The sequence below is a fragment of the Epinephelus fuscoguttatus genome, linkage group LG12 (genome assembly GCF_011397635.1).
Source record: "Epinephelus fuscoguttatus linkage group LG12, E.fuscoguttatus.final_Chr_v1".
NCBI classification, from domain to species: domain Eukaryota; kingdom Metazoa; phylum Chordata; class Actinopteri; order Perciformes; family Serranidae; genus Epinephelus; species Epinephelus fuscoguttatus.
The window spans coordinates 30,208,800-30,224,212 of NC_064763.1; the positions used below are offsets into that span (position 1 = coordinate 30,208,800).

At 40.2% G+C, this 15,413-nt stretch overlaps 1 protein-coding gene and 1 pseudogene across 1 annotated transcript; both read right to left on the reverse strand.

The window, feature by feature from the left end:
- Positions 1–2,431: 2,431 nt before the first annotated feature.
- On the reverse strand, positions 2,432–3,519 carry LOC125898631 (olfactory receptor 1M1-like). The gene has a single exon (XM_049592473.1). It carries the CDS (start codon positions 3,446–3,448, stop codon positions 2,432–2,434), a length of 1,017 nt encoding a protein of 338 aa, XP_049448430.1. The 5' UTR covers positions 3,449–3,519.
- A 4,769-nt stretch (positions 3,520–8,288) lies between these two features.
- On the reverse strand, positions 8,289–9,250 carry LOC125898633 (olfactory receptor 2AT4-like; annotated as a pseudogene).
- Positions 9,251–15,413: the final 6,163 nt, after the last annotated feature.

Below are 15,413 nucleotides of genomic sequence, written 5' to 3' on the forward strand. Positions count from 1 at the left end.
ACGAAAGTGTAACCGTCAAATAGTTCCGTCGACGCCTACATCAGTTCCGCTGCAGAGCGAAAACACAACCGACAGTCATTGCTGACAATTAAGACATGACGTAATAAACTTAAGCTCCACATCAATGAAAATATGAATGAGCATATCGTTAATTTCTCATACTGCGATTTTTAATGGTGCAAATGTTGTGTAGAGCATTAGAGTGGTCACACTTAATGCTACACATTAACGCCACTAGAGGGCAGCCCACATCACTATTTTGTAGTCCATCGTCTATGTTAATATTGACAGCTTTATAGAGGTTTGTCAAACATACGACCCGTGGGCTCAGGGTTCAGTCTGGTCCACTGGATGACTCTGCATGTACCCTACACTGTTGCACCTGTATAGACTAAGAGGTTCAAGGTTTTAATAGCAAGGTAAACACTAAGTGCTACATCAGATGCGTTTCAACCAGGACCAGAATACAGCTCTCTGAAATACAATCAGTACTTATTGTGGTCATATTTAGAGATATTAAACATTGTGCAAAATAGTTTCTTAAAACAATATTGCTGAAACACTATTGCTAAGGCGCTACCAAAACCTTTGGTTTGTAGATAGTTTGTAAGGCGGGGATAACTTATCCTGCTTCCTAATAGTTGCCCCCTTAGTTTGGTGTGGTGATGTTAGTATTACTGCACAGAAGTAGATATGTATGGAAAATTGCACATGTAATGACAGTGAGAAGGAAACTGACTGAACGTGAAAAAAAAAACAGCTAGATTGTTGAAATTGCACTTTGCTCATCATCTGTTTTGTCAATGAATGATTGTCTTCAGAATGTACTTGGACTTATTTACACTAAAGCAAATGGAAACATTTGGAGGTTTTGTTATTTACAGGTTTAATGCAATGGTTTTACTGGTCTGGCCCACTAGAGATCAAACTGGGCTGTATGTGGCCCATGAACTAAAATAAGTTTGACACCCCTGACTTAATGTGTTGTACAGTATGATGTTCTACATTGCATACCTGTCTACAGTGCCTGTAGTTCATGCAGCCTGTAGAATATACTATATGCTTATAGCCTGCTATGAAAATGTTGTATGTTCAAATGGGCCAACTCGGGAAAATTATTTCACAGTCTATTTTACAATGTTTGACATTTAGAAACTAAAAAAACCTTAACAAACAAAAAAACATTGCATATTTAGGCTATCTCTTATCAAATATGAAGACCAGTGTGCTAAATGATGTGATTCATAAAGGTTAAAGAAAAAGTGACTGTAGTATCCCTCACTATTTTTATTTCTTATTTAAACAAACATCAACGTAATAGAGATCTTAACAGAGCAAACAGAGCCACTGAAATGAGAATTCATTTTCAGACAGACAATTGATGGTTCCCAAGTGCAGAAACTCTTCCAAAGCAAAAAAGTAGAGAGACAGTTGTAGCTGTAGTCTCATTTATTTTTATTTCAAACATTTTGACCATTTTTTGACACATATGATGATGTTTTTAGTCTACTTAGATGATCTTTACACAACTTAAGTGCTTTTAGGTTAAACATAAACAGGTATAATAATTTCCCTGTGGTGAAGAGAAAAAAAGGTACACTTTTTAGGAGACGGGGCTGCATGGTGACACCACATGATATCAGATAGCAGGATACATGGAATCATAAACAGGTGCCAAATTAATCAGTGAGACATACGATGACATCAGCTGCTTTGAGAGCATCCCCCATGATGCACTGATCTGACTCATAGCTGCCCTGCTAAAGTAATAATTCAGTAGTTTTAATCAGTGGAACATCTCAGCAAGTATAACATTGTAGAGGAGTTCAAGCATTTGGAATTTGTAAATGTAGTTAAATTTGTCATCACAAGCAACATCAGGAGGTAGACAAGTTATCTGATATATATACATATACACACATACATATACATACATACATACATACATACACACATATATATATATATATATATATATATATATATATACATATACACACACACACACACACACACACACACACATATATATATACACATATATATACATATATATATATATATATATATATATATATATATATATACACATATACACATATATATATATATATATATATATATATATATATATATATATATATATATATATATATATATATATATATATATATATATATATATATATATATATATATATATATACACATATACATATATATATATATATATATATATATATATATATGAACACAATCTTGCAGACATAATCCAGACCTCACATGCAAAAATGCGTTGGGTTGAGGTCAGGTGAAGTAAGGGAAAACCGACTTCGACACAACATCTGTGCAGGGTCAAAACACATCATCTTAAAGCCCATATTAAACCTGTTGTAATGAAGCAATCTGAGCCTATGTAGCCCTTTGACCCACTACCTGAACTTATGCGATCTTTTATTAACCCTCCAAGGTTTGTTCTTTTGTTGGTCTGTACCAATTTTAGTTTTCCTTACCAGCGCCAGGACTCTGATTTTGATCTCTTTAGTTTTCAAAGAATATACAATAGGATTGATGCAGGGTGGGATACAAGAGGCCAGTGACAGGCTCAGCACACGCTGGTCTGGGTCAGTTAAACGCAGATTAAACCCTATAGTAAAAATGGTAATGAGAGGAATGTAAAATACAGCAACAAGGATGATATGCTCAGCACAAGTAGCCAAAGCTTTGACTCGACTGTCTAAAGATTTCATCCTGAATACAGTCACCAGGATGCTCGTATATGACAGAAGAATAAAAGTAAAGGGTCCTACAAGGAGCAAGAAAGTAAGAAAATTGGCCACAGACCACTGCATTGTGTTATCATTACAGGCGAGTCTAAACACAGGTGCATAGTCACAGAAATAGCTGAACACTTTGAGGGATTGGCAAAAAGACAGTCGAGTCATTATAGCCACGGCAAATGCAATGATTCCCAAAGCAAAAGCCCAAGACAGGCCAACAATACAAGACATGCTCCGCAGTGTGTTGACAGAGTTGTGACGCAGAGGGAAACATATTGCAATCAACCTGTCATAGGCAAGTATAGCAAGTGCATATGACTCCAAAGTCCCAAAAGCATAGTAGACAAACATTTGTACCAAACACAAGTTGAATGGAATGAAGTTGTCCTTGACAAGAAATGCTTTTATCATGTTGGGAATAAGGCATGTGTTAAGGACTATATCAATTACTGCGAGATTGACAACAGCCAGAAACTTTGGAGTGTGTAAACAATGATTAAAGACAATTACACAGATCACCAAACAGTTGAACAGCACTGTAACCACATAGACAAATGCCAGAAAGATGAAATAGACACTGATGAAGGGAAATGTCTGAAATGCAATGATATAGAAGCCTGGAGGATGAATGATGACAGAGTCATTTAAAACAGTCCTGAAAATAGACATAGTTGAACTCCACAAGCTGTGTGTTGGAGGTCAGCCTCTGCTTAAATGCTCTCCAGTCTAAAGAACAGGGAAATCACATCACATTATACATTAAAGTATAGACTTCTGTTAAAGCTAATAGACAAAAGGCACAACTGTCATACCATTTTGTTAAAACACAATCGAACCAAACAGCATTTGTAAAGTACATTCTCAGTGAGTTGGCTCATGCATTAATGTTCTACAAGTCAACGAATGCTCACCTGATTTTTGAGAAGACTTGTTTAGCACTGACACGTGATGCTGACTCTAAAAGCTGCACGCGGATGGCTGCATGTCGGACACTCTGTCCATATATACTACTCTGACTGATCCCCAGGGATCAATCAGGAGGCAACTCTCAATTAAGTCTAACAAAGTCATAGTGCAATACCTGATCAATTATGTTAATTTGATCCTTGGAGAGTAGGAGTACATACAGGTTATTTATTTTTGATTTAACTTATCCAACATCCAAAACAAGCATTCAGTTATTATTCGACTGATGATTTAAATATGAATGAAAGCTTAGTAAAATAAAATAAAGAAGAATGAAAAGAAAAGGTGATAGGTCATGGATAAAACACGTTGCTTAATAAATAATCTTTGATCAAGACAAACTAAACCTCTCTTAATTAAGAATGTAGGTTGGGTACCACAGGTTTTACTGTATTACTATCAAAATTATGGTAAGAATGTCTTTCAAATATCAATATTCTCTATGTCATGATCATTCAAATGTTGGGAAAATCACATACATGTATAAAACAAGCCAGCGGTTGTACAATTAAACTGAATGTCTGTAAACAGTAATAATGAATTATCACCTATTTGTACCTTTATTGTGTCGGTGTCAGAGGTAAGAGGCTGATTATTATTTTAAATTTTTGTTTTGTTGAGGCACTTGTGAGTCGTCAGAAAACCATAGTCTAGTAAACTTGTCTATGCTAAGCGCTGCATAATTTAGAGCCAAGTAAGCATTATACTTCTATACACACAATGACCTCCACGACCTCTGAGCAGACAGCAGACAGAGTTTAATAATTGTGAGCTGAGGATCATCTACACTCGTTAATTTGTTCAATTTGTTTTCACCATGTTTGTGCAAAGTGTGTAAACAGTAACAAACAACTTTAATGTCCTGTTCCCAAAGGATGTATTATCATTAAACACACAGTCATGAGCCACAACATATTAGTTGTAATGAGCCCAGTTGCCATCACCAGAGAGTTTTGGTTAATGACCTCAACTTTAACAAACAAACCTTTTACTGTATAAACGTCACACTAATTAGTCTCAGTTGCACCTATTAGGAATAATGACAATTAAAAACGGAGGGAAACTGGAGTGGGTGTGCATTTTGTGTTTGTGTGCAGCTGTCAATTCATTCAACTTACACCTGCTTTCAGAAGTCTTCACTAAGTGTCCCCTGACTCCCTTTTGTTAATCAGATCATGTGTTTAAGCTTTAACCTGCTAGTTCCGCTTTGTTTTATAAACTGTAGACCGTCCTAAAGGATTTACAAACACTAACTTCTATTCAGACTTTAAACTCAATTTACCAGTGGGTACTGTATTCATTGTGAGCTTTTTATGCAGTTCTCTTCTTGCTATTCTAGTTTTTAAAACTAAGGTTTAAATTACACTTCTTTTTTCAGTAAATATTTTATTAGAAATTATTTCATTCATGCTAACATGGAGCTCATTTGAATCATTGATGGATGTAGAGTAAAAGCTATTGATGACATGGTCGCTCTCAGCTCACTGAACCACTTGCATGATGTTGGTAATGGTAGGCTTTGACTTTATGGTTTTGCTACACATTGATTTTAGCCTGATAGATTCTTTTTACCAGGTTTGTGCAGTAACTGGGTCACCTTATAGTAAGGGACAAAATCAGGAACAATTAAAGTGGCAGGTAGCAATGTACAGGCAATTAGGCACTGCTTGGGGTAATAGAAGGACTCTTGTTGCTGCTGTGCATTTTCATGAAAGTCAGACACTGCATGCAGGAATTCAATGGCATCTTCTGCTTGGTGTGCGTGGTACTGGAAATTTCATATTTCAAATTGTGTACCACTCCCTGTGTCCCACACTGATCATATGTCATGTTGCTGTATATCATGTGTCGACCACACAATGTACATTTCATTTAGTCTGATGATCTCTCTCACATAAGGCTTACTTCCTGTTTTCAGTGGGTGGTGCTATGACCCTATGTCATTATGGATATGTAGATGTCTTCGGGCCTGGACTCTTATCTAGCATGTGAAATTTTGGGCAGAGTGGACCATCTAAAGTTAACTGACAACAGCTTCCTGTGTCATGTTGAAATTCAGCAGTGGCCACTGGTGCGCCATGCTATGAAAACACAATAGCGTCGCAGTTTGTCATCATGAAGATCTTTAGATTCTACTGCCCATCTCTGAGATAGAATCTGTTGAATCCTGGAGTTTTGTGAAGTTCCATACCTGTAAAGTGCCTAAAATGGTGTGTTGCCATATGACCTATGGCATCATCTTTCAAGCTATCTACAGTACCTCCACAATTAAGCGTCACATTAGTTGGAGAGTTATATCATCCAGATTTCTTAAAAAACCCTCTCGGTGGTTTGACAGAGTTTGTGTAAAATAAATGAAAAACACAAAATTCAAAATGGCTGACTTTCAGGTGGGTGGAGCTAATGAAACCCAATGAAAAATATGTTCAAACTTATGAGGGCAATGTACCCTCCAAATTTCATGAATATCAAGCACATTATTCCAACTAAGGCCTTCTGCACATTAGGAGGCGCTATGGAGTCCACTAAATCGCCGTATTTTGACAAGGCTCAATGTGTGCAGCAAGTTTTCTTGTATAGCAACGCTGAACGTAGTTAGGGAGCACTTTATAGCCGATGTGCCCCACCCAAACCCAGTTACACTACCAAATAGTTACAACTTTAAACATGGGTGCAATGTGACTTTTTATGCATCCTAAAGCCCGCAAATATGTGTATGTAAAATGAAAATTAATGCGCTAAATTGAAATTTGTGAACATCTAAGAAACTTAAGCCCAACCCAGGGGTGCTATAGAGCCCACTGGCTATGCTGAAGCCCAGCCACTGCAGAACTTTATAATTTTTGCCTGTGCCGATTAATATGCCAATTGTCATGGGTTTTCGAGCATGCGAAGCCCCTCAAAAATGTGATGGGGCGGTAGAAAAACAATAATCTCTAAACAACATGTTCCTTGCACTTTCAGTGCCAGGGATCGTTGGCAGGCTCTATTTATGCATATCAATATCTCTCTGCCCATATTTTCTCTGAACACTACGCTGAAAACAGCACAAAATGTCCCTGTTTAAGCAGGTAATATTCATCCATCCCGTGTCTGTAGAAATATGATCCAGTTTTACTTTTTTATACAAATGCCAAACGGCTTAAAATATTCATCCTAGAAAGTGTTAATGTGATGAACACCCACAGTTCAGATTGTTTAGGCAAGCTGGTAAATCCAAATGCAAGACACAAGGGGGTAAGGCTAAGGAGTTAGAATAAATAAGAATTTATTGCAGGGTAACGGGAGCAGAGCTGGGCAGTAGGGATGACTGGCTTATTGTGTCTAGCAGAGAGTCCAAGGAGTGGGAGGCAGACCTGAGCAGGTCCAGGACACAATCTGAGGAGTAGCTGGGGTGAGCAGAGGTCCCAGACAGGCGAGCAGGGCTGATGAGACAAAGGGACTGTAGCTGAGCAGATGGGACTGCATTTAGAGAACCAGAATTAATGAGTGAACACAAGTAAGGAGCAAACTTTCACTAGAAAGCCTGGAAACAGAGACTGACTGAGGAGGTACAATCTGGCAAGGCGGATGTGGCAAAGCTGAGTCTTTGTAGGAGGCTTGATTAAAGGATGGGAGGCAGCTGGTGGGACTCCGCTCTGGCTCCAGCACACCTGTCTCCACTCACAGTCACACTCACACACACAAGACAAGACTGTATGAATGCCCCTGAGACCTCGTAGTGGAAATTCTATGGAATTCTGAATTCATGGCTTTGTTTGCACGACTTCCCATGTTGTAAACACGAGGTCGTGAGTTCCATTTAAACGCAGCAAGAGAGACTGCAGGCTCAGCAGCAGTGAAGGCTGTGACACTCAGCCCTAGTACAGTTCATTTCTCCACATATCTCCTTTCCTCTTAAAGAATCTTAAAGGTCCTGAAATAAACTGAAGAACAAAACATTTAAGCAATGTTCCCTCTTTCTGGTGCAATGAAGCCTGGCAGCTAGATTGGCTGCACTTACTGTAGTTTGCTAAACACATTTCTGATGAGACACAAGCAACACACCTTCTGAAAGCTGCAGTGCACTGGACATAGAACTTCATGGATCTAACAGGACAGAGAGTCTTGACCCTCACCACCCTCCTTAGGGAGCTCTGCAAGTACCTCCAGTAAACACAATAATGAGACAGTTTATGAGTAATAAAAATGTGAAATACAATATAATAAAGTCAAAGTGTTTCAAATAGGATTCTTTCAGGTAACACATGCAGAAAGAGCCGGAGCAACCAATTATACAATTATCATATATTTACTTTCCAATGTAAACAAGTACATTTATGTCTATACATTATACGTCAGCAGTATATTACTGACTTGCTGAATTTGGTGGGTGTTCATGTAATGGCAGAATATCAAAAAAAATATAAATATTCCAGCAATCATATTCAACAATACGGAGGGATAAGTAAAAAAGGGCCCTTTGTTGTCACAACACACACACAGATGAACACAGACACACACACACCCTCCACAGATTGCTTTATGGTGGAAAGAAAAGTTGTCAAGAACTTTTTCTTATTTTGTGGACCAGCGCCAGGGCTCTGATTTTGATCTCTTTAGTTTTCAGAGAATATACAATAGGATTGATGCAGGGTGGGAGACAAGAAGCCAGCGACAGGCTCAGCACACGCTGGTCGGGGTCAATTGCTCGCACATAAAGCCCTAAGAAGAAAATGATGATTAAAGGAAAGTAAAATACAGCAACAATGATTAGGTGCTCAGTGCAAGTGGCGAGAGCTTTGATCCGACTGCTTACTGATTTCATCCTGAACACAGTAACCAGGATGCTGACATAAGACAGAATAACAAAACTAAAGGGGGCCATCAGATTAAACATACTAGAATGTGCACTTACTGCCCACTGCATTGTGTTATCATTACAGGCGAGTCTAAACACAGGTGCATAGTCACAGAAATAGCTGAACACTCTGACAGAATTGCAAAACGACAGTCGGGTCATGATGGCCGTGCAGTATGCTAATAGTGCCACACTGTAAACCCAAGTCAGGCCTATAATACAAGACATGATCTGCGAGGTGTTGAGTAAGTTCTGATGCAGAGGGAAACATATTGCAATCAATCTGTCATAGGCAAGTATAGTGAGTGCAAATGACTCCAAAATCACAAACGTGTAGTAGACAAACATTTGTAACAGACACAGATTGTATGGAACAAAGTTGTCCTTGAAGAGGAATGTCTTAATCATGCTGGGAATCGTGCTTGTGTTTAGGCCGATATCAATTACTGCAAGGTTGACAACAGCCAGAAATTTTGGAGTGTGTAAGCAGTGATCACAGGCAATTATATAGATCAATAAAGTATTGAACACTAATGTAACCGCATAGACAAATGCTAGAAAGATTATGTAGTAACTGAGGTAGGAAATGTCTCAAATGCAATGATATAGAAGCCTGGAGGACGAATGATGACAGAGTCATTTGAAACAGTCCTGAGAGAAGACATAGTCAAACACAACAGGCTGTGTGCTCGAGGACGATGTCCGGTCCACAGTGTTTAAAAGTCCTCTGATCTGAAAGAGAGAAAAAAAATACATCCTCTTACTTTCCTCTTCAGTCACATAATTCAAACAGACATATATACACTTGTGCATTTGGCATTGAAACCATATTTGTTTACCCTGATTGATGAATATAACACGGGACAGAATACAGTGTGCTGTTGGCTCACCTGTTCTGCTGATGATCGTTTTACACAATGTGACTCCACATGATGCTGACTCAGATGGTAGTTACTGAATGTCGGCATGTCTGACCTGTGCACAGTGGAAATTATACCCTCTTCATTGATCTCCAGAGATAACATACAGTCTTCTAATTAAGAATAATATGGATCAACAACACAGTAACCATCAGTGCCCTTTTACTGAAATTAATCTGTGGAGAGTAGTGTTTTGTCTTTAAGGAGTAGGCAAAACAAAACATCAGTCTTTATCTAATGAGCAGGAAAACATGCAGGTTATGATTGATAACACTTAAAGCTGGGGTAGGCAGAAATCTGGAGAAGACTAAAACAACACCACCAAAACGGCAGAATCTGAAAATACACCCTCCTCCTGCACCCCCTTCCCTCTCTGTGCTAAGACCCTCCAACCAGATTACCATATGCATATGCACACACTTCTACAGTGTTTCTGATACATTGATTTATTTAATCCTTTTTTATTTGGAGTTGCACACAGCTCATGCACTCAGTCCCTCATTGCCCCGCTTTGACCAGCTAGCACCCTATGGTTACAAAAGCAGGCAGAAGCTTTGGGAGACGGACCTTCAGTCAGCGTCTGTGGTAGCTCTAATCCAGCCAAAGCAACCCCTCCCCCCCAGCATCGGGTGTCACAGCGGGCTGATGGCAAGATACAGTGACAGGTCTAACCTGTGTAACGGCAGCAACAGACAGTCAGCTGATCCAGCAGAGTGTCAGGGCTGTCTGGTCCCCAAGAGCTAGGGTTTGCACTGACAAGAGTTGGGGTGTGGCCTCTGACTGGGGGTCAGTCACCAGATCTGCTGAGTGCTCTCCTCCTGATGAGGTGGTCTGTAGCGGTGGGCGGTTAGACAGAGAACACGCTGTGATTTGAAGGTCTCACTAACGTGAGCTACATAAACGTAAACTTGAAGCAGCAGCTGGGAGCCTTTGGCTCCGGTTAGCAGAAGGCTTAACTATTGGCAACATCTTCTCTCCATCTGTGAAATGTTTTATATTAACACGTGTTTTATTTTGTTTATTCTCAGACTCCCTTTGATAAATCTGTCTTTGTTCAGCCACAAATGACTCTTCTTAAATCCATTAGTCATGCCATGTTACCTTAAATTTGTGTAGAAAACTTTGCTCTTTTTCATGGAGGCATGTGAGAAGAACAAACACTTTGATTTACTGATGACTAGGGGACCACGTTTAACAAGAGCAAAACTCAAAACATTTGGTTACATTGTAACCTTGGTTCTCTGAGTGAGGAGATTATCCCCCCCACCCAGTAGTCATATCATAACTATGGGAATTATCCCCATCTGGGGTAATGGACATGGAAAATTAATCTTTAAGATACGCCACTTTACGTGGCCCACATGCACCAGGCTATAAAAACCCCACCTTGCGCATGCACCCACTAATTTACATTGATTGGAACGGGTTCCGAGCAGCCATGAGCCTTGGGAGATAATCTCCTCACTCAGAGAACCCAGGTTACAATTAGAGGTGTAACGGTACACAAAAATCACGGTTCAGTACGTACCTCGGTACACAAGTCACAGTTCGGTTTTTTTTTCGGTCCAGTAGTGAAAAAAATAGACAACTATTAAATATCTTTTACTTATTGGTAACCTTATTAAAACATGCCACCACAGCAGTTAACTCTTTTTACACAATTTTTGAATGAAACAAATATATATAAAATCCTGCTTTTTCACATTGTTTGAATGAAAATGGAAATATAAAAGTGAAAAATAAAATCCTGCTGTTTTTTAAACACATTTTTTGAATGAAAAATATAAATATAAATTTCTGCTTAAACAATTTTACTCAATTAAAATAAAAAGTATAGTGCAGCTGGTCAGCTTTAAAGCCTGCTCAGATTCAGTTTTACTAGGAACTTACTTAGCTTTCCCACTTTGTTAAAGTGCAGTAAACAAAACATGCTTATATCTGAAGTGCAGCTTAAACAATTTTACTCAACTCCAATGGCGTTGGTTATTTCTTTAGCGCGACGGTCAGGGAAACGCACTTTCTTTTTAAACGACGATGATATCATAGTTTGCACCAGATTGCTTTTTCTAGTCTTGCCAGTTAACATTCAAACTTGGGTGGTGTCGCTTTAGATTAGGCTGACCATACGTCCTCTTTTGCCCAGACATGTCCACTTTTCACGTCCCGTCTGGGGCGTCCGAGGGGTTTTTATAAACTGATGATAACGTCCGGTTTTCCGTGTGTTTGTGTGTGGAGTGCGGCACGGGCCGCATATTTCTGTCTGAACCCAAACCGAGCCCGACATTATTTAATGACCAAAGCACTTAGTTTGTGTCACACAGTTGTTACAGGCTATTTAACAGGCTGGGCGTGCTCAGCAGAGAGGGAGACCTCCATGTTTGAGACGGGAGTGGGAGGCGGGAGGTCCGACGGTTCCAGCGAAAGGAGAGGGAGAAATAAAACAAAATAAGATAAAATAGGAAAAACCTGTCTCCCTCTTTTATTTTATTTTCAGCGTTTAATCAAGGTGGAGGCGGGCGGCTGGAGGTCCGAGACTTCCAGCGAGGAGAGAGGTAGAAACAAACAGCCAGTGTGTGTCTGTGTGTGTTATGTTCAGGTGTTGTCATGTAAATAACAGAGCCCAAGCAACAAACAGGACAGACATTAGGATTTTATTTATTTTTACACTACATTTTCACTGAAAGCTGACCGAATCCGACCCGAGCCCGAATACAATTTCTAGCTACATTTTTGACCAAACCCAGCCCGACCTGTCGGGTACCGTCGGGCTCGGATCGCCACACTCTAGTGTGTGTATGTGTCCCCTATTGGGGCCTATCTGAATTTCTGTCTTTGAGAGATATTATTTTGTAATATAACTGAATTTTCTATCCATACATATAAATTTTAAATATATTAAAATGATAAGGCATCTTTGAGTAAGCTGCGGCTATCATTTATGTAGGCTATGTCGTGGCCGGCTGAATGTCCTCTTTTTTGGAAATCAAAATATGGTCACCCTACTTTAGATGCGTTAGCATGTTGGACGTGTTTCCAAGTACATACCCGACTGCTCTTCTGCAGTGTCCGCACACTGCTTTTGTCTTGTCCACTTGTTTATTTCCATCTTTGTATTTTGCCCTGAAACCAAAGTGTTCCCAAATGGAGGACTTAAGGTTTGCGGGTGGGTCTTCAGCTTTGTCAGGCTTACTTGCCATGTTGTCAAAATGCGAGAATGCGCTGCACAAAGTGAAGGCGGAGATTTATGGTCGGACTCGGTCCGTCACTCAATTATGTCCATCGGGGAACTAGATATTTTAAGTGGTTCGGCTCGCAAAAACGGAATTAAAATAAAACAAAATAAAATAAAATAATACCCTGCGCCCAGTAATTCGGTACAGGGTCGTGCCGAACCGAAAGTCGTGTACCGAACGGTTCGACACAAATACATGTACTGTTATGGCCCTAGTTACAATGTAACCGAATGTTTGCTATCGAATCGAGATTATCTCCCCACCCAGTAGTTTTATCATAACTAAGGGAACCCCTTAACACACACCGCGAGGGGCCCCAGGAAACAGAGCAGATACAGGTTCACAAGTGCCCCCCCGGTTTTTGAAAGAGACGTACCCACCACCAGGTGCATTAACAACAGAAAATACCCAATAAGTGTGGATATGAAAAAACACCACTGGGCTTAAACAAATGTACAACAATCTTGCACCTTCAATGGTCAGTGACACCACCAGACACTGTGTACCATAAGCATGCCTAACCTCACCAGACGCAGGGGTTGGGTGCAAGAAAGACCGCCCAGTTAGCCAGCCTGCTGCCAGGCCACTGACAACATGACATCACCCAGGGTGGGCATGGGGGGGCAGGGGCATGGCTTACTGTGTGGTGGCCCCCAGCACACGCTCCCCAAAGGAGGTTCCAGCAGCCACATTCAAGCAGTAATATCTGGCAAATGTGGATGGACTTGACCAGCAGGTGCACAGACCTCCGAGAGGGCGGCACCATGCCACAAGGCCCACGAGATAGCTACACCTCGTGTTAAGTGTGCATACCCACTATCAATCAATCAATCAATCAATCAATCAATTTTATTTATAAAACCCAATATCACAAATCACAATTTGCCTCACAGGGCTTTACAGCATACGACATCCCTCTGTCCTTATGACCCTCACAGCGGATAAGGAAAAACTCCCCAAAAAAACCCTTTAACGGGGGAAAAAAAAACGGTAGAAACCTCAGGAAGAGCAACTGAGGAGGGATCCCTCTTCCAGGACGGACAGACGTGCATTAGATGTCATACAGAACAGATCAGCATAACAAATTAACAGTAATCCGTATGACACAATGAGACACAGAGAGAGAGAGAGAGAGAGAGAGAGAGAGAGAGAGAGATGCAGGTAATAACAGTAGCTTACAACAACATTATTGAAAGTAATAATATTATAGTTATAGATCTGGCTACTGTGGTACAATATGTTGAAAATATGTATTAATATCTGGCAGTATACATGTGTGACAATAGTCATATGTGTATAATAACAGTAGAAGTATGACTAATGACTAATGATGGCAGCAGCAGCAGGAGGCATCTGGCAGGACCACGGCAGCAGCACAACCACACACGTCACGCTGTCCAGGCACCGCTGCGATATGAGTTAATCTGAGAGACAGTGGAGCACAAAGGCTCCGGAGAAGAAGCCGAGTTAGTGACATCCAGAATGGCCGGGTTAGCTAGATGCAGTAATAGGATACGAGAGAGAGAGAGAGAGAGAAGGAGAGAAGGTGCCCGGTGTATTATGGGGGGGTCCTCCGGCAGACTAGGCCTAAGTCAGCCTAACTAGGGGCTGGTACAGGGCAAGCCTGAGCCAGCCCTAACTTTAAGCTTTATCAAAGAGAAAAGTCTTAAGTCTAGTCTTAAATGTGGAGACGCTGTCTGCCTCCCGGACCGTAACAGGAAGATGATTCCACAGGAGAGGAGCCTGATAGCTGAAGGCTCTGGCTCCTGATCTACTTTTGGAGACTTTAGGGACCACGAGTAACCCTGCGTTCTCAGAGCGCAGTGTTCTGGTGGGATAATATGGCACTATGAGCTCTCTAAGATATGACGGAGCTTGACCATTTAGAGCTTTATAAGTTAACAGTAGGATTTTAAATTCAATTCTGGATTTTACAGGGAGCCAGTGCAGAGAAGCTAAAACAGGAGAAATATGATCTCGTTTCTTAGTTCCTGTTAGAACACGTGCTGCTGCATTCTGAATTAGCTGGAGAGTTTTTAAGGACTTACTAGAGACTTACTGCATCTTTTCGGGTCAGGATAGGCCTAATTTTCGCAATATTACGCAGATGAAAAAATGCAGTCCGTGAGGTTTGTTTTAAATGACAATTAAAAGACAAATCTTGATCAAATATTACTCCGAGGTTTCTTACGGTAGTGCTAGAGGCCAGAGCAATGCCATCTAGAGAAACTATGTCATCAGATAAAGAGTCTCTGAGTTGTTTGGGGCCAAGAACAATAACTTCAGTTTTATCTGAATTTAGCATCAGGAAATTGGTGCTCATCCAAGTTTTTATGTCTTTGAGGCAGTTATGGAGTTTAGTTAATTGATTACTTTCTTCTGGCTTCATTGATAAATACAACTGAGTATCATCCGCATAACAATGGAAATTTATAGAGTGATTTCTAATGATGTTACCTAAAGGAAGCATATATAGAGTAAATAGGATTGGTCCGAGCACAGAACCTTGCAGAACTCCAAAACAAACTTTGGTACGTGAGGATGATTCATTATGAACGTCAACAAACTGAAAACGATCAGATAAATAAGATTTAAACCAGCTCAGTGCAGAACCTTTTAGGCCAATTAAGTGTTCCAGTCTCAGCAGTAGAATTTGATGGTCAATTGTGTCAAAT